Source organism: Rhinichthys klamathensis, unplaced genomic scaffold, assembly GCF_029890125.1.
Source record: "Rhinichthys klamathensis goyatoka isolate OS25496 unplaced genomic scaffold, OSU_Roscu_1.1 h1tg000247l_1, whole genome shotgun sequence".
Taxonomy (NCBI): Eukaryota; Metazoa; Chordata; class Actinopteri; order Cypriniformes; family Leuciscidae; genus Rhinichthys; species Rhinichthys klamathensis.
Window position 1 is genome coordinate 1,523,520 of NW_026606769.1, and position 20,885 is coordinate 1,544,404.

Below are 20,885 nucleotides of genomic sequence, written 5' to 3' on the forward strand. Positions count from 1 at the left end.
CGGTCCGCCGGGAAACAAAGCGCAGACGTGTGATTGCGGAAGAAAAACTGTTGTGTTTACATGAGTGACAATGAGCATTTATCAAGATCAGCTAAACGTAGGATTCTCAAAAGTATGCGAGGTTCACGGCATAGACTCTTGAAGTTTTCTTCTCCTTCTTTGATTTTCTATATGCTGACTGACTTGTTGCACCGCACGCCGGTCTGTTGTTGTGGGGACATTTCCACGCCCCGAAACGTGACGCTGAACGAAACGAACTGTAATTGGTTGTTTGACATGTCGGTCAAACGGCCTTATGGGCGGGCCTTGGCCAAAGAAAGCTGCTATGAATTCCAGACCTTCAGCCGTCAGTCTGAAGGTCTGGCTACGCGAGACTACCAGTTGCATGACTTTTGCCTCAATGTAGGACATGCACGATCACTTTTACACCTTGGACTGTCTGCATACTTGATTTTATGCTCCTGTCAGTAATGCTAGCTGAAATAACCAAATCTAGATCATTAGAAAGTGGTGTCCACATACTTTTGGCCATGTAGTGTATGAAAAGAGGGAGATGTCCCACCTTCAATCATATCAAAGGTTTCCGGAGGCATACAGTGTCCAGCATGGCTCACAGCCCAAACTGGATATCTCTGGAGGAACGTCTGATACAATGTCCACATGTATGTCTTGTAGAAGCCCACCACACCTGGGTTACCTGTGGAAAGGTCAAAATGTAATTAGGCCAAATATTTGTATTTCTCACTTTTTTCACTATTTCTTACACACAATTTAAGGATGGTTAGACAATGTATTCATTATTGTATTCTAATATAAATATAAATTCCTTTTAATAATTTTAATTATTTGTTGCCCCCTTGTCCTCCTAAAAATGAGAAAATGTCCATCAGTCTAAACAACCGAATCAGGTTTTAGAACATTATTTTCCTAAATCCTGGTTTAGACAAGAGCAGGGTTCTGTTCCAGGTTTGCTGACGTAGCTGTGCTGGTCTTCACAGATGAGGTTAACTGCGAGTGAGGGGAGATAAGGAGATAAATGGCATCTCTGATACCCAGCTGCCTCCAGTGCAGAACAATGGGCACTCTGTGTGGTCACGGCCACGGGGAATTCGCTCTCTCGCTCAAAAGAGTATCGACGGCCCACAGCCTCACAGGGTGATTAATTTACCATGATGTTGTGCGAGGTGAGATTCAAAAACACATCAAACTGAAAAAAGTTTGAAAAATGATAATGCTTGTATTTTCACACCCATGGCTAAGTGTTATAGAATCGCCCATTACTGGAGATACACTAATTTTGGGACTATAGCGAGTTATGTAAATTAACAAAACTTTTCTTTTCTAATTCATATTAACATGCAAAACACAATATACTTTAATACTTACCAATAAGTAACGTGAAGCCCTAAATGTTACCATATACTATATGAATAATTAATATCATCCATACTGGTACTATATGAATAATACATACATACTATATACATAATACATATGAAATAATACTCAAATTAAATACATAATACATATGAAATAATACTCAAAATACTATGTACTTATTATAGTAATTATAATAACTAGGTACTAACCCTGAACTTACCCCTAAACCTAACCTTAACCCATGTAGTTACCTTATATTACCCACTACTTTCTTAGGTAAGTACACTGCAAGCACGCGTAAGTGCACGTACTTTAAAATAAAGTGCAACCAAATATATATATATATATATATATATATTTGTGTGTGTGTGTGTATATTTTTAATAGAACAGTAGGCCTGTATTGAACCTTTACACAATACATGTTACAGTTATGTTTAGTTCTGTCAGTTCATTGTGTTTTAGTTTGGTTTTTCTTGTGTTTTAGTTTGGTTTTCCTTGTGCCAAATTGCCTGAGTTCTATAGTTTCTTGTTTGTTTCCATGGTTGTTAATTAGTTCTTCACCTGTTCTGTTTTCTGTTGATTGCTCCCCTGTGTATTTAAGCCTTCAGTTCAGTCTGTTCCATGTTCGGTATTGTTTATGTGAATGTGTTATTGCTATGTCTATCTCCAAGTGTTTTCTCTTTGTTTAATACGTATTTTTGAGTCATCTCTGTTTGTTTGTGTCTAACATGTTACGATATATAAATTGCATTTGTTATATGAATGTAAAACATGTAAAAATAAATTACATGCGTTTTATGTTTTTTTTTATCACATTTGATAAATCTAGCTCAGACTATTTAAGGAAAATAGAGCTCACAATCGAGGAGTAAAAACCACCTCAATTTTATTCAGAGGCCCAAACGGAACAAAAATATGCAATTTGGTGCAGATGTTGGCACTTATTTAGTTATTTATATGGATTAATAATATGTATATTACTTTTACTTTTATGATCAAATTAGTATTAATTGTATAATTGTGTGTTAATTGTGTGGCAAAACATATAATGCAATGTAATACAAATACAATGATGATTGAAAGATGTACAAATAAACATTCCTCAAAAGCCTGTTGTATCGTAAACCTAAGTTGTCTCAGTGCAGTAAATGGTCATCTTGAAATAATAATAACAACAATATAAAAGTTAATTGTTTTATAAAGTATAGGTTTACTTTATAAAAGTCATTAAATATTTCATAGCAAAAAGACGTGCACCACGACCTGAAGAAGGATTTTGAACTATCAATCAGAGGCCAGAAGGCATGTAGTAGATGCAATGTGCAGCAGATTTTTCAGAAATTCATGTATCAAATATGATACAGTAGGCTTTCTATGGTTAAAGCAGGACTGGTGAAGCAAAGCTCTCCACCATCCCAGTGCTCACAGCAGGGGCAGTGTACGCTGAGATACGCTGCACAGATATGAGCGGTAAGGGCCAACAGCAGCCCTTCCGAGCTCTTTTCAAACTGATTAAATCCATTTGTATGTTTTTATTCATGCTGAGCGTTCCCAAATCTCTTTCAGATGGGACTTGACATGCTCAAAGTTCGAACTGCTTCAAGACAGTGTTATTAGAAATGGCAGGTTTTTCCCAACCAGTCACCACAATAAAGTCACAGGCTCTCTTGCTCTATAAAGGCAGATGGAATCAAAGAATGCACTGTCACACATGGGCCCACGGATAGATTTCATCTATAAGGGCAGGGGAGGTGGAAGAGGAGACAAGTGCTCCACAGCTTTAAACACTGCTCTATGCTTGATCTAGCTGATAATTACACTGCTTTCCATTTTTTCTGTCCATGCTAAAGGTGAAAATGCTGTAATACAAAAAAATACAAAACTACAGTCAATCAGAAGATATTTGATGATGAATTTTCAACAACGCAATTCTGGACCAATGAGATTTCACTGCGTGCAGGATTACTCAGCTCAACGTGACAGACAGAGAAACCAAGCATGTCTTGTCTCTTGACATGACGCAGCTGTTAAGGACAGAAAAAGAAATCATTTATCTGGCTTCATGTCGATCCAAACCCGGATGACTTTCTTTCTTCCATACAATGAAAGTGGATGGGGGCCAGGAGCTGTTAAGCTCCACAAACAATGAAAAAATACCATAATAAAAGCAGTCTGTATAACTTTTGTGCCATATTTCTTCTGAAGCAGCTGATCCAGTTTTGTGAGGAACAGACTGAAATTTTAATTTAAGCATTTTAGTGGTGGTCACCATACACTTTCATTACGGATGCACCAATATTAAAATTCAGGCTGATACTGATACTTTCATGTTCAAATTCTTTACTATTTTGATCTAAATAAATTCTAAATAAAATACTTAAAACTTAAAGTCAAACATTTAAAATGTTACAAGTAGATTTAGGCATCACAACATTAAAATGTACAGCATTAAAAATGGAGATTCATTTTGAGATTTGCTAAAGATTACATTTAACAGTGTTATTAAAAATAGTTTTAAAGATGAACTTGAAAGAATGAGAACAAGGGAAATGAGATCTGGTATCGACTAATTCAAATAAATAAATAAAAACTGATAACGCTGATAACCAAATCGGATATAGTTTTTTCTTTAAGACTGTTCACAACTGGTCTAAATTGATACTAAAAAGTAAGACTGATTGCCTCTTGACTATCGCTAGTCTTTCATACTCAGTGCTTGAAGTGAAAAAAAAAAGTGCCAGTACTCTCTTGTGCACCGGCTGATGGCTGGCATATGCAAATCATTATCACATTTGAAATTTCTACAATGACTAAGACACTGACGCTTTGACTCTAAGTGGCAAAGTGAGAAGTGGCGGCATGCAAGAAAAGGTGAAGGTACAGTACGCTAAAGAATAAAATATAGAAGTGCCGTATACTGCGTACCGGCCCACTTCGAGCACTGGTCATACAAGTACTTGAGACACAGTCTTACCTTAATGGCTATGTTTATGCAACTTGCCCCAGGTTAGGACATAGTGTTAGTTGAATACATTAAAATGTGACACTAAACATACCTACTAATGATCTCTTATTTGTGTGTATATTACACCAAGGAAGTAGAAGGTCTCCTCCCCTTTGAAACTGTGTCTGTTCCGTCCCGGTGTTAAAACTGTTCCATCACTGTGTTAAAACTATGACAGCCTCTCTATTTGGACATCACAGAGCTAATAGTGAGGCCAAACTAAAAGCTTTGCCTCTGTGTGGGGAGAAAGAATTCAAAGGAGGCATTCCTACCAGAAAAAGACGACAGAAGCATGAGCTATCCTCTCTTCTCCCACACGTTATCATTTCCCCCTCTCACCGAGTTCATAAATTCAGGGCTGCTCACCAGGACATTAAACAGATACCCTGCCTGCTGTCTCTGACCCCAAGGCTGCCTGGACTACCACACCACTGACGTAGCCTTGCAGGTGCAGGACACGTTCTCACTTTGTCTCTTCCTCTGACACACACACACACCATCCTGCTTGCTTACCAACCATACCGATTCACAATTACACAAGAGGGAAGTCACTAAATCAATGCATAAACACCAGCAGTGATGTAGGACCCTATGGATATCAAAAAATAAAATAATCGAGTTAAATTTGTCACTCAAATAAAGTCTCATTCTGGTTTAGTCTGTGAACCAGTGTTGTTTTAGTATCATTGAGACTATTATAGATTTTATTTGAATTAGCTTTGAATTAATATTTTGAATAATTTTAATTTTAGTTTAACATTAGTTTTAGCAATGTTGTTGTCTGTTGTCTATCTTATTTATTAGTTTTTGTTTTAAATCTAAATAGTTTTTTATTAATTGTTATTTCAGTTTATTTTACATCAAGCTAAAGATTTTTTAATATTTTATTTCAGTTAAAGTTTATTTTATTTTAAGTATTTTTTTTATGTTTTAGTTTGAACTAATCCTGAATTAAACTGAACACTTTAGTTTATTCTTTCATAGAAAATGTCTATTGATAGATACCACCATTTAGTAGCATTAAAGTGCAAACAAAACAGAAATAAAGTCAAACAGGTTAAAGGGACCTGCCGTAAGGAAGGCATTAGCAAGTGCTGGAATTCGTTCATGCAGACAGTGTGTGAAGTTGTCTTTAACTTATTAGGTCCAACATGCCATAAAGCTGATACAGTCTGCAGAGGGAGAGGAACAAGTGAAAATGCTTATTGACTCTGGCAAACATGCAGACACAAGGGTGACTATAGCCAGATCTCCTAACAGATTGCTCTCTGAGGGTTGTTTCAATCTATTCAAGAGGAATTGTAATCCAGGATAAAAGGCAGTAGGGGAGTTGTCAACCTCAGGAGGTGAAAAAGCTTAGATGGATGAAGAACAATTTATGAATCAATAGAGAATACCGCAACAGTTATTTTTAATATAACAGTCGGTTTAAACTCAATTGGTAAATGCACCTTACTGTATTGTTGTAGGTTACAAACAATATACTATTCAAACAAACACGGAAAACAGTAGCAAAAAAAAAAAACTCACTGAAGCTTATATAGTGGGAAAAAAAATCTAATCGTTATTAGCGCACTAATAAAGATAATTTACCAGCACTTGTGCAAAGACTTTAAGGCTATTTAGTGCAACAGCTGATGCTACAAACAAACCATCTCGCATGTGAAAAGTCAGAGAAACTTCTGTTATAAATGGAAAATGAACACTATACGGTTCAAAAGTTAGGGAGTGTGTTCAATTATTTGAATTAAATTAATACTTTTATTTAACACGGATGCATTAAATTGATCAAAAGTTACATTAAAGACATTTATAACATTACAAAAAATTATATTTCAATGCTGTCCTGAATTTTTTTTTTATCATGGTTTCCACAAAAATATTAAGCAGCCCACTTTTTTAAAACTGAGAACTGTTTCTTGAGCAGCAAATCAGAATATCAGAATGATTTCTGAAGGATCATGTGACACTGAAACTGGAGTAATGGCTGCTGAAAATTTAGCTTTGCCTTCACAGGAATAGATTGCATTTCAAAATATCTTTAAATAGAAAACAGTTATTTTAAATTGAAATAATATTTGACAATATCACTGTATTTTTTATCAAATAAATGCAGTCTTGGTGAGTGTGAGACTGCATTTATTTGATTCAGAAATCAAAAATAATATATTTAAATAATATCCAAGCACCTGTCTAATATTGTGTTGTTCCACTTTTGATAAACCAGCCAAAAAGCACATAAAAACTAAACAAACTATTGATCGTTTTACATGTCAGTCCTACAATCTCATAGTGCCTAAATGGGCTGTTCATGCCTACAAGTTGCAATGTGGTCTTTTGCTGTAGAGTTAAAGGACTCGCGAGACCAGAGGGGAGGTAAAAGGTCAGTGCTAGACCGGCAATCAAATACAACCTCCGGGTAACATTCCTAAAAGCATTATGCCTGAAATCCAAGAAATGCATGAAAAAGCAAAAATAATAACCTCCCTTGGCAAGCCCATCGTAACTCCAGATCCACCTGCTCAGCAAATGCTAGCAAGAGAATCATAATTGCAGAACGTTCATATAATTTTATATGGTTGCAAGGTGGTCAGCTCAGCAAAGTGGAGTGGGGTTGTTCCTTGCATGAGCCATGAAAACTGACATAAATATTCGTTTCCATTTCCAAAAAGAGGGGGAAACCCCTTGGAAACATTTGGTGATAAAAAAGACCATGTTATTAGGAAAATAAGTTAGAGTAAAGTCCACACTGATTAAAGTGAACACAACGTGCCTCAACCTCAAGTGGAAACCAGCATACTGTCTAAATATGGCAAAGGAAAGAGGAATCTTTGTAAGATTATTATGAATTATCAAACAATGTGATCCTGTGGGCTATTGGATGCAGCTGGTGAGACAAGCAGAGTGCTTTGCACAGCAGGTTCCTATAAATCAAAACCATCTGGATAGCTATCCCTGACCCCCTGAACATCTCTGTGCTTTAAATAGGACTCATCATAAGTAACTTTTCTTCTTTTAAAATGATAAAGGGCTTAACAATTTTATTTTACAATATAATCCTGTATAAAAATCCTTCCTTGTATTTATACATCATTACACCTTTGTTAAGGTTAGACAAGATCACCATCAAGTCTATTGCACTTGAGTAGAAACCATTTCTATAGATGGTGGAACATTTAGATAAAAACACTTTGATATAGATCAAATATAAATAGAATGTAGATCACATTTAAAGAACCTTAAGAAATTGGTCTAAAAGCTCTCTTAAAGAAAGATTTAAAGTAGACAGTACACAACACAAATAATTGTTGAACTTAGACTGACAATTTAACAGGTTAATTCTATACTATACCAAGTTATTAGTTCTTCCATTGTAAAGCTTTCAAAATAGGAAACATCATGAGACACTTCATGCTCGGCAGGGGACATACAAAATCAGCAATAACACAGCAAACCTGCTGCCATCCAGTGGTTTAGTCAGTTAACACGGTTAGTGTATGTGAACTGAGGTGATTTGGCATTTATGTCACACACAAATGTCAATGTGCCTGTCTCTTTTAAGGAGATATCTGCCTCAAAATATGAATAAGACATTAAACAACTGGCATTTTTAACAATACGACTTACAACAGAGAACAATTAAAGACTAAAAATCATTAATAAATCAAGATCTTTCAAAACATTCACTTAGGGAAGTCTGATAGGTAGATTGCTTTGTTATACCACTCAATAAAAAGTTTACATTTTGTATCATTTACACTAAGCTAGTGTAATAAGAATATATAGTGTTAAAACCTTAAATCTACCTTTGTCAAATAAAATATGGTTTGTATTTATATCCTTTAGTTTGCTCAGTCAGTGTGCTTGTCTCGATAATACAACACAGTCCGAGTCCATTAAAACAGTAGCACCTGTGCCGGCCCTGGCAGATATAAGAGCCAAGGGAGCCTCTGGCCAGACTGCAGATTATTGCTGTTATCTCTGGAGAAAAGGGCACAGGTTCTACAATAACAGTGCCGGCGTATGGGCTCCCCGTTTCCCATAAAGAGTCTATTGAGCACAATGCTCAGTGACATTCAGAGCCTGGTGAAAAGCAGCCCTCTTTAAGGTCATCAGCTTTAGCTTGACCGTGCTCTCTCTCTCCAGGACATCTGCAGTTGGGGGTCTCTTTTTTTTAATAGTTTACGTCAGGAATTAAAAAAGTGATACATGTACGGCACGCTACCGTTTAAAAGTTCAGCGTCAGTAAGGTTTCTTTGTTTGCTTTGGAGGAAGGAAATTAATACTTTTATTCAGCAAGGATGGATTAAATTGTTCAAAAGGGACAGTAAAGGCATTTATAATGTTTTTCAAAGAATCTTTTATGAAAAAATGTATCATAGTTTCCAAAAGAATTATATTAAGCAGCAATAATAAATAATAATTAGACATGTTTCTTGTGCAGCAAATCATAGCAGCATATTAGAATGATTTCTGAGAGATCATGTGACACTGAAGTAATACCCAAATGTCAAAAAAGTTACTCGAATCAATGATCAGCACTAATAAAGCCCCATTCTTACAGATCATTAACTAAATAAAGTTGGTTTAGGGTTTAGTTACCCTTTAAATTCAACTTCGCCATTACAGGAATAAATTATATTTTAAAATAATTCAAATAGAAAACAGTTATTTTAAACTGTAAAAATATTTCTCACTATTACTATTTTTACTGAAATTTTATCAAATAAAGTGAGCCTAAAGGCCAATTTATACTTCTGCGTCGAGTGTACGCCGTAGTGTACGGCGTAGGCTACGCACGTAGGCGACGCCGTCATGAGCATTTATACTTCTGCGTTTAGGTCTGCGTTGCTCTGCAGTACAGCGCCGAAACGCTAGTTGGCGGCGGAGGGTTTTAATGTTCCACTGTGTTTAGATTCCTCGCGGCAAGAAGAAGAAGATTCCTCGCGGCTGTTTTGAGCAAGGGGGTAATCCATCGACCGGAAGTTGAAGCCGGCCGGGTGCCGCCATGTTGTAGCAGAACTTCACTTGCGTTAGCATTTCCATTGACTCCCATTCATTTTTGCGTCACTTTGACAGCGAATAACTTTACATCTGAGGCGTTTAAAGACTCCATTTGTCCATTATTTATTTCTAAAGAAACACGACAATGTATAAAGGGCTCCATTACCTTCTATGTTACACTATGGCCCCGTAGAAACAGATTTAGTAAAAATAGGCTAACGATTGCTGCATAACCACTCGACTCTCTGTCGCGCTGTACAGAAGTTACCGTACAGACAGGAGGAGAAGCTCGCAGGCAATCGGGGGGACGTCCCGTCAAGGGAGAAGCCCATAGATAATGAGTCCATAAAAGCAACGGAATTCTTACTCCTGCTCACTCACGCCAAAGAACTCTTTGCTCAAGTTCCCCGTCTCTGCAAGATTAACGTTGGCAGTTTTCACGCACAGCTACTAGAAGAGTAACGTCTGTCAGACAGGTTGCTCACGTCATCAAGCTTAGTTTGAGTCGGTCTGAGTCTGCGCGTCAGGAACGGAAGTTCTCAAAAATCGCTAAAAGTGGGCTTCAACTGTCTCAACTGAGTTCCAATGAGATCGCTCTGTCCATTTCTTTTACTGTCTATGGTTTTGAGTTTAGGTTACTACAAGCAATGGCGACTGAAAGAGAGCAGGGGGCTGTTCCATAAACCAAGATTAGAGTATAAGCCAGGCTTATTTCGGTTAGTCAGGCTTATTTTTGGTAGATTCGGTTTCATAAATCAAACTTAAAAAAGTTCAAACTCAGTTACCCTGGCAACTTATGCTGGGAAACTAACCTGGTCCAGGGCAGGCTAACTGTCAGGCTAAGCCTCAGTTGTTACACAGATCCTCAACACTGACCGACAAGAACACAATGATATTACCACTGACAGTCTCTAATACCATTATTGGACTTTATAAATACACAGTATACAGAAAATCAACTTAAATAAGGCTACAATATAGACAATATAGACACATATATAAGGCGTTTTAAAGTTAAGGACATGTCATTTTTGTAATAAAGACATTTTAATTAAGGAGTGCCTCGGTTATCAGAGAATTCTTTCTCTACGCTGTCTAGATATAAAATGTATATATATATATAAAATGTACTTTATTATGTCTTTCAATTCAAACACATTTAACAAAATTATACAAATGGACAGTTCCTTTAAAGACATCATATTTTCCCCCAATAAATATTCCTTATTTTTCCTTCTACTTTTTTTTTCTTTTGTGATAATACCAACATATATATATATATATATATATATAAATAAAACAATAAATAAATATTAATAAAAATATAACATTCACATATATCAAACTCTTATAATGAATGACACATAATTCCCAATAGTTATTCAAGTAATATTATTTAAATATCAAATATTCAATATTAAATAAGTAAAGAAATAACAAATAACTAGAAATAAAAGGGAAGGTTACATAAAAATGTAGTTAATGTAGGCCAATATATAGGCTATTCCTTTATTTTATGGAATATTCTTTGATTTTAGAGTTGCACATATCTTTTCAAAATGTATACATTTGTTCTTAATTTAATGTTATCCTCTCCATAATGTACTTTAGAAACTAAATCTAAACCACTAAACTTAAAACTGGGGATTCTTGCTTTCTCAAAAAAATTATTGCATAAAAAGCTGTAATTCTCAGCATTCTAAATAAGTAGGCTATATATATCATCTTTATAAAGTAGCATAGGTCCTATACCCAAAACCATATTTTGTATCTTTATATATTTAGTTTCTTTAAAAAAATCTTCCCTGAATTAGGCTACTTCTGTTCAATTTCTTTTTTTTTATTAGAAGTATAAAATGTATGAGTGTAATGAGCTAGAAGTTCACTGCAACTTATCCAACATCATAAAGAGAAATTATTATAATTAGAAGATATTTCTAGTGTTATAAAGTATCGCATATTAATTTTCCAAGCAAAATGTATATTTTAGTCAGAATTATTGCGCTCCTATTTGGCGCGCATGCGCGCAGCAGCGCTCGTTCAATATGAAGATTAGCAGCAAAATGGATACATTTGCACTACTTTCTAACATTTACAGATGGAGAATATAACTGTAAAATGTCATTTTTGCACTGAGGAAAAAAAAAACATGTCACAAACGCATAAAACAGCACAAAATATACGCTGTTTGGTGGTGGATCGATTTGATCCACGATCGACCTCTAGGGCTGCTTCAGAAACGCGTGCACACGCAATTATCTAGACTAGATAAACCTGGATCAAATTAGTGAGATTGCGTGAACTTCAATTACCTTTTATGGAACCACTTTAGCCCCAACTTATTTGTTAGGCTCATTCAAGTCCGGTTTTGGAGTTTAATCCCCGCTTTTCTAAGCTTCATTTATGGAACAGCCCCCAGATCATGTTGGAGTTGGAGCTTATCGAGGTGGAAAAGGTAAATTTTTAGTTTTTTTTAACAGTTTCGCTGTACTAAGAATTTAAAAATGGCGGGCGGTGCAGAAGAACACGCCGGAAATGCATAGGAGGAAACGCGATGCTACAAGCCGACCAATCACAGATCTTGCGGTCCGCGTCGTCGCGACGTGTAGTTACATTTTTGAGGAGGTGCGCGTCAGGTTACGGCGAAGGGTACGGCGTATGGTACGCGTCTGTGCGTATGCTACGCCGTACCTACTGCGCGCACCCGACGCAGAAGTATAAATTGGCCTTAAGAGACATCTTTCAAAAACATTTAACTTTTTAAGACTTTAACAGTAGCCTAGTCTATTGTAAATTGTTCAAAAATGAGAACAATGAGTGAAATCACCTTTCTATTTCTAGAGATGGATAAACAGAGAGGCATTGGGAGAGAAGAGATGGTAAGTTTGAGATCTGGTGACATAACATGAGACACTCCACTGACAGTTAAATTGGTTTGAGAAGACAACTATAGTGAATATGTGTAAGTGCGTCCAGTAATCCAATGAATCATGAACACATGACAATTGCCTGGACATGATGCCTTTCTGCAAAACTAAGCTGTCTTTAAAACATTCTATAACTGTAATAATCATGAGAGATGACAGAGATGTAAAGTTTCAATAGATGGCACAAGTAAAAGTTATATTTATTTTTTGATTAAATTGGAATTGACCCTAATTCTGTCATCATTTACTCACCCTCATGCCATTGAAAACCTGTATGACTTTCTTCGTGGAACACAAAAGATGATATTTAGAACTATTTTACTGGTTGTTATTTCCAAGCCATTACAATGAATGGGACTGGAAATCATCATAAAAGAGGTCCATATGACTTGTGCACTTTATTCCAAGGCTTCTGAAATGATATGATAGCTTTGTGTGAGGATTAAGTTAGAATTATTCACTGATAATCTTGACATCTGCCCTTGCTCTCCTTGGCACAGAGCGTTCTTGAGAATTCATTAAAATAGGATTGAGTCAGATTGATTGTTCTTTTCAAAAAAAAAAAATCATTTGTCAATTCGGCTCACAAATTCATGATTTATTCATGATTGAGATGTTGTTACATCTCTCATAAATTGGCAAGGACAGCAAGGGCCCTTTTAAGTGAAAAGTGTTCAAATTACTATGAAATTGATGCAGAAGACTAATAATATATACTGTAGGAGTCGTGTGGAGTGTGGACCACTTTTTTGATGCAATTTGTTTTTTTTACGGTGCATGAAAGCTCCAATCTCCATTGCATGGAAAAAAGATACAGTCTTCAAACTATCTTCTTGTGTTCAACAGAAAAAAAGAAAGTCATACTGGTTCGGAACGACATGAGGGAGAGTAAATGTCAAATGATGACAGAATTTACATGCTGGTGAATGATCTCTATAATTCTCGAAATTCAAAGAGCTTCAACCAAAGTATATGTAAATCTAGCCCAAAAAGTGAAAGTTGCATCTAAAGTGCCAGGTCTTTCTGACTAGGTGTAATAATCTAAACAGTATTTTTAATGCTTAACATCTGCTCCTGAGCTACACGGCTTTTCCATGAAGTCAATGCACTAGAAGCTGCTGTCAGGGGAAGAGTGGTGGCCCATACAGCCATTTTCCACTGGGGTTTTCCTCTTGACCCAGGGCCAAGTGTAAAAAAGGTAGATTCCCGACTGTGCTGAACTTTTCTTCATATCCCCTGTATCTGTTGGGCTGTGTTATGTCCTATGCTTCAGATACTGTAGCTGTGACACACTCACCCACCTGCGTACCAATCACTGCTACACAAGTTACATTAGTTATGTTTATAAATAATGGGTGATATGGCCAACAGCCATATCACCCTGTAGCTCAAGACTGGTTGCCCACTGAAGTTAAGCAGGGCTGAGCCTGGTTAGTACCTGGATGGGAGACCTCCCGAGAAAACCTGGTTGCTGCTAAAAGAGGTGTTAGTGAGGCCAGCAGGGGGTGCTCACCTTGTGGTCTGTGTGGGTCCTCCTAACGCCCCAGTATAGTGACGGGGACACTATACTGTCAAAGAGCACCGTCCTTCGGATGAGACGTTAAACCGAGGTCCTGACTCTCTGTGGTCATTACAAATCCCAGGCATCCTGGCCAAATTTGCCCCATGGCCTCTGTCCATCATGGCCTCCTAATCATCCCTATATACTCATTGGCTTCATCACTGTCTCCTCTCCACCAGTAAGCTGGTGTGTGGTGGGCGTTCTGGCGCAATATGGCTGCACATTGGTGGTGGTTGAGGAGATTCCCCTTTCCATATAAAGCGCTTTGAGTACCCAGAAAAGCACTATATAAATGTAACAAATTATTATTATTATTATTAAAAACCTTGGCAACCAAAACGGAATACAGCTCAGTCTAAGATATGCATTTTGCCTCAAGACAGGTTTATTTGGTGCTTGGTCTTAATTAAGGAAGTGAAGTCATAGGCTTTGAGACTGAGCAAAAACTAAAGTCTTAAAGTTCATTCAAACATTTCCTGACATTCAAAATGTGACCATCAAAAACAATATATATAGCAACTGCAAAAGAAACCATAAATCTGAGAACCGAGCGTGTTCGGGTCCAAAACTTAGACGAGTGCCTCGGCAACGTGTCAGGTCTGATATTAGCAGACTCGAGTCTCAGGTAACTTAAAATAAATGTGTTTCTACCAAGTGGACCAGAGTATACCCAAATTCTTTTAAAATATGCCAACTTCCATTATTCGTTTGGGCACTGAACAATAGTTTTTTATTTAAAACAAATACACATCAATAATTGCATGACAATGTTATCCCCCTTCTTCTGTCAATCCATGCTTCTATTTGTAAATGACCCAACCCTTCAGCATACTGGTGCTTGCTATAGTGGCACACACTTCACATAAACTGCGCTCTGCAATACCCGAGTCATTCGAGAATGAGCGCGGGATTTGCTTTTTACTATTAAAGGGATAGTTCACACCCCCCCCCCAAAAAAAAAAAAAGTCTGTCTTTAATTACTCACCCTCATTTTGTTCCAAACCCATAAGACTTCCGTTTATCTTCGGACCACATGAATATCTTTTTAATGAAATCTGAGAGCTTTCACTTGACGCTTCAAAAAGTTCATAAAGAGATTGTGAAACTAATCCATATAAATTGAGAGGTTTAGTCGAAATTTTCTGAGGAGACATGATCACTTTATATGATGAACAGATTTAATTTAGGCTTTTATCCAGATTTAAACATTGATGTTGTAAATTCAATCTGTTCAGTGCATAAAGTGAACGTGTCTCTTCAGAAAATTTGGACTAAACCACTATGGATTAGTTGTACGATCTTTTTATGAACTTTTTGTAGCGTCAAAGTGGTAGTCCCGGATCAGGCTGGGTTAAAATAAAATTGTGGTCGGGTCAGACTCAGGTCTAATTTTATCAGGTCTGTCTCTGGTCAACTTTTTATTTATTTTTAAATTAATTTATGGACATCAGGTTCAGGTAAGAAGTGATTCAGGCCAAATTGAGTCAGGTACAGATTTTAGGACCCGAGAAAACTCTACTCTCAATGTAATGTAATTGTATCATCATGTATAATATAATATAATATACCATTTTGAAGGTGGAATATGTGTGATTTCATAATTAAGTGAAAATTTGAGCATTTTGAATATAACAAATTCTATATTTTAAAATACTTATTTGCATATTAAATATATATTGAAACATAACTTTAAATATAATTTAATATAATATAATATATAATAATATAATATATATTAATAGATTCTTTAATGTTTAAAATATATGTTATATTTAGCCCTTTGTTTTTGCCAAGTGGAAACATGACCCATCCTACCTGGAATGACAAGGATGAGCATTTTAGGAGGGTTTGGCCCTTTGCTGACAGCATGCAGGTCTGTTGGTCCATACTTGAGCAGCTCAGTGATTACACCTCTACAGTAGACATACTCCACAGAGGGATCCTCTCCGGGCCCCTCGGATCCGGGACTGCACATCACATCAACCGGATCAGCTCCACACAGTTCTGGGCCTAAGTATAGAAACCAATGACTAATTATATATATATATCTTACTCAGATCATCCAACTAACGTGCTGATTGAATGTACAGTAAAAAAACAAAAAAAAACAAAAAAAAACCAGCTGATTAATGTTAAATCAGCGTTTGGTGATTACGGTCACAAGCTGTTGAACACTGTCCCAGACATTCTACAATCAGTTGACTCAATTAACGTTTTTAACACGTAACGTGGCCTTTAACACTTGTCCATCATTTTAATAAATGCTGACTTGCTGGAGTATATACTTCAGCACAAGTGCTGGTGCAAAAGTCACTGACAGCAGGTATGCAGCAGTTCTGCTCTCTGATGACAGTCAACCTCTGACATCTATGACTGAATGACAGCTTGCAACACACTGAACATTGGAGTTTAGAGTCTGTTATCTAGTTTAGTCCTCTGATCAGATCATTCAGTTCAGGCTCAATATTTATAGAGAAACAGCAGAATAGGAAAGAATAAAATAGAATACGGGTAATTTACATCCAGGCATCACTTACATCCAGACATCACTTACAGCTTTCGATTATGTTAACACAAAGCTTGTCAATGTAGAATTTCTTAAATAAACTATAAATTAATTGTCTAGTATACTCACTAATAAATCTGCAGCTTATAATGCTCATTCATTAAATTTACCGACTTTACACGCAATTACAAAGCTTGTCCTATATGAATGACTACATTGCATTTCTTACCAAAAGATGATATTCTTTTTAGTGTTTGTGAGCGGAGAAAGTTTGTAATTAGAGATGCAATGACATTTACCGGTAATCTTCCCAAAGCAAAGACCATTCAACCAAAGGAGCGAATCGCTCTACTGTTTCTTCTTCTTGATGTTTTGAAGTCCGCGAACCAACAGGAGCTTATCGCCACCTAATGTACTGTATGTACGGATCAATCTACACTACACTTATTTATGAGCTGGTGAGAAGAATTTGTTGAGAATTTTTCTTTATTTTTCTTATTTTATTAATTTTATTTAATTTTGGCCACCGTGGTTCTTTTTACACCAAATACTTCATTCATTCATTATCCATTTCAGTCATATGCAACTCTTGGTGATTCTATGGGCCATCTCTTGTGGTGAGAGACTGACTGTCCATGCATTTTCTTGGCCATGATTTTTTTCCCAGGGTAGGTCGCCAGTTCTTTCCCCAACCCTCCCCATTACATGGCTTGGGACTCGCACGCATTCACATCTACGGACAATTTAGCATCTCTAATTCACCTATAGGTCCTATACTGAATGTTTTTGGATTATGGGTGAAACAGAAGCACCCAGAGGAAACCCACACAGACACAGGGAGAAAATGCAAACTCTACACAGAAAGCCCTACGACTTAGCTGGGACTCGAACTTGTGAGGCAACAGTGCAACAGTTAATTCACATTGGAACATTCTGTGGTGGTGTTTGGTTGTTGTGTGCATGTTAGACATGCTGCTGCTGTTGCTGCACATATAACATACCGGTACATGAAATAACCCCAGCAGATCTTTACAGGTGGAGCTGGGGAAGGTGGAGGTTTTCTGAAAGCATGCTGCAGACTACTAACACCAAACACTGCCAGAATTTGAATGTTGAGCCACAGCTCATTGGCCTCTTATGCAACAGCAACCAATCAGCTGCTCTGTGTAGATAAAGATGTGATCACTACCAAATGAGTTAAGGACCTATACTATACATCAGCCTGTGCCATCTAGTTTCATGACAGAACTATTAAAGATAACTGGCATGTGATAGAGTTTTCACTGAGCAGGTTACATGTTCCGAACCATAACGTCTTAACCATAACCATTCCACCCAATTATTAAATAAAATGTAACTCCATTTAACATTAATTTTGCCTATGTGTGATAATGCATTGATTGTTGTTGATTTTTGATTTTTATCAAATTTTGGTATCAGGTCCACATAGCACATTCCAATAGTTTGCATCATCGGCCTACTGTATATGCTGGAAAGTCCCCTTTTGCCTCCATTAGGTCATCTCTCTCTCTCTCTCTCTCTCTCTCTCTCTCTCTCTCTCTCTCTCTCTCTCTCTCTCTCTCTCTCTCTCTCTCTCTCTCTCTCTCTCTCTCTCTCTCTCTCTCTCTCTCTCTCTCTCTCTCTCTCTCTCTCTGCTCTCTGTGTGTGTGTGTGTGTGTGTGTGTGCGAGAGAGAGAGAGAGAGAGAGAGAGAGAGAGAGAGAGAGAGAGAGAGAGAGAGAGAGAGAGAGAGAGAGAGAGCACAAAATAGTTTTTGTTCTAGAATTTTTATGCTGGGACTAAAGAAAACAAAAGATAAGGCACAGAAAAAGATGATAGCATATGCCAGTTTGATAGGAGACAGGATTCAGGGCTGGACAACTGAGAATGTTACAACTAGGAAAGGCCCGCTACATCTTAATACTGCATTTAATTTGTCCTGGGCCCTGTGAATTCAAGCGATGGTGACAAAATGCCACTGTCATGACATTATATGTCAAAAAACTCACTTTGACCTCTCAGAGCTATCATTTTCAGTAGATGTTCTAGATTACCCCCGGGTGAGGACTCAAACCTGCGGGTCATAATAGCCACAGCAGTGCTCAACAAACACATTTAGCCTACCTTTGGATATTAAATAGAATCTTTATCTTGTCACATGCTGTGAGCTTTCATAAAGACAAATGCATATAATAAACTAACTGCCCTCTGTTGTATAGCTTACGTATAAACTGTCTCAGCGGCAACTGTTTTAAATATCAGTTATAACCGTCATGAGTTCCACAGTGATATCTGGATATAATCCACTCTCGTACAGAAATATGTTGAATCTGATTTTCTGCCGCGGTTGTAACGGCCAGTAAAATGTCAGCGCTAAATCCAAGTAAAGCACAAAAGGCTCCAATACTGGCTCAGGCAGTAATCTCAGTATTCTTTCAACACACTATCACAAAATCACGAGTCAATCACTGAAAGAAAATGAACTGATTAGAACTGGTAAAAAATAATGTAGTAGGCTAAGAGCCAAAACGGGTAAAAAGTTCCACACATTTTATTAGATCAAGATTAGTTTTAGAAAAGAGCATGCAATCTGACATTATAGGCTACCATTGCATGGTACCTGTGTTTTCTCATGTTGGACAGACACTGTGACATGGGCTTAGATGCAGATTTCTTATACAGAATCAGGTGTCCTGTGAGTTTTCGCCTGAAAGTAAATCCATATGCAATCAACAGCCAGATCCAGGTTTGATGTATCAGGTCCAATACCACAAGTAGCTAAGTAATACATTGTCACCTAGCAACATAATTTAAAAAGTATTCAGAGAATATCTGGAAAGTCTAAGTCATACTCTAATAAACTCTTACTTTGTCAAAAAGATACATTTTGTGATGACTAAAGTCGGTTTAAGCATACAATGTCAAAAATAATGTTTAGTCATAATAAATGTTTGCAGAGAAAATATAGTTTAATAGTATAAAAAGAAGACAAAGTGTTGCCAGTTTTTACTTGCTCGATGTGATGTACATAGGCCAGTGAAAAATCTGCAAATAATGTGAATATAAATAACACACTTGTTCAAAGTTATTTAATTTACTAACAAGTAACCCAAAGCCAAACACACTTTAATGTAATCCATTAATTATTATTATATACATTTGCATTTCAATGGATATGAGAAGAATTTGTGGAAATGCTATAAAATGATTTTATCGTCTATGCTTTAAACCCTGTAAGCAGCATTTCTTAATTGTAATTTATAAAACTTGGTTAGCACCATTAGCACCTAGGGTTTACAAATGTAAATAAGTTTGAAATTAGTTAGAGTGTGTTTTAAACAGGAAGAAATAAGCATAACTATATCTGGTTAAGATTGTCAGATCACCCCATTCTTAAATGTATGCTTATGGCCTTGGTCTAAAGAGCATTGCTCATATACATATGCAGTGAGTATGCCAATAATTCCAAGCTTGTGACCTGATATTCTCACATCTCAATCTAATCAATAAAAGGTTATATTTTACTGGAAACACATGTAACGTCTAACCACACACACACACACACGCACACTCAAACACATTTTCACAGAGCTGTTTGAGGACAATAGGGAATATTTAGTGCACCTGTGAAAACACCATATCAAAATATTGGTAGAGAGATCTGTTGTTTAAATATGAAAAAAGAGAGATTATAATGTTAAGTATTTCCTGAATATATCTTGATGCATAACAATGAGAATATCATTCATTCATTATGAAATATATCTACATAGCTGTTTTTCTTATTTTCCCTCTCATTTTAACTAAAATATTTCATCAAAAGCTTCATAAGCCTTTTTTTTCACTGGAGTTCAGATGTGATTGCAAGAAATCCGATGTGGTTTTGATAATTAATTCTTAAACAGTAAGAAGCAAAAACCTTGCTTTTAACATTAGAGAGACACACACAGAGAAATGTCAGAAATGATTTAAGAGTATCCTATTGCAAACGTGATGTTTATTTAAAGACAAGCTTTAAATATTGACCCTTAGTTTTTAGGTAAAAGCTAAAACAATCACATATTGATTTGTATCGGAAACTAACTAACTATGAACTATAAGCATGGAATGGAAGGCCTTTCATATTTAATTTGAGGGTTAATTTATTGATTTCAGGATAGAAGTGTGAATTTAATGACATAAGAATGAAGTAAACACTAACACATTAAAACAGATGTATATTATTCAATTGAAGTGTTTCATTGACATTGTCTCAAAAGTCAGAGAATGTTAAAACATCGAATTAGTCATTAATGAATGCAATGGTTGCAATACAATCCGAGGGGTGAAACATCACAATAGCTGGAGGTTCAGTCCAAGATGATTTGACAACCTCAATTTCATTCTATATATATATATATATATATATATATATATATATATATCATGATTAGAAACAAGGACATATCAAATAACTTACCAAGGCATACATTAGAGATTTATGTCTCAAACATTTTTTCAAA

General features: G+C 36.5%; 1 protein-coding gene across 3 annotated transcripts in view; it reads right to left on the reverse strand.

Moving 5' to 3' along the window:
* The window catches only part of ldah (lipid droplet associated hydrolase), a 48,944-nt gene extending 32,178 nt beyond the window's left edge, over positions 1-16,766 (reverse strand). For 2 of the 3 annotated variants that reach the window (XM_056266369.1, XM_056266368.1), the window contains exons 1-3: positions 16,614-16,763; positions 15,694-15,888; positions 563-697 (exon numbers count right to left, since the gene is read on the reverse strand). In XM_056266369.1, the coding sequence (XP_056122344.1) occupies positions 563-697; positions 15,694-15,888; positions 16,614-16,710 (427 nt within the window). In that variant the 5' untranslated portion in view covers positions 16,711-16,763. Of the gene's footprint in view, positions 1-562; positions 698-15,693; positions 15,889-16,613 lie in introns of all 3 variants that reach the window. The other variant, XM_056266370.1, reaches the window with a different exon arrangement.
* Positions 16,767-20,885: the final 4,119 nt, after the last annotated feature.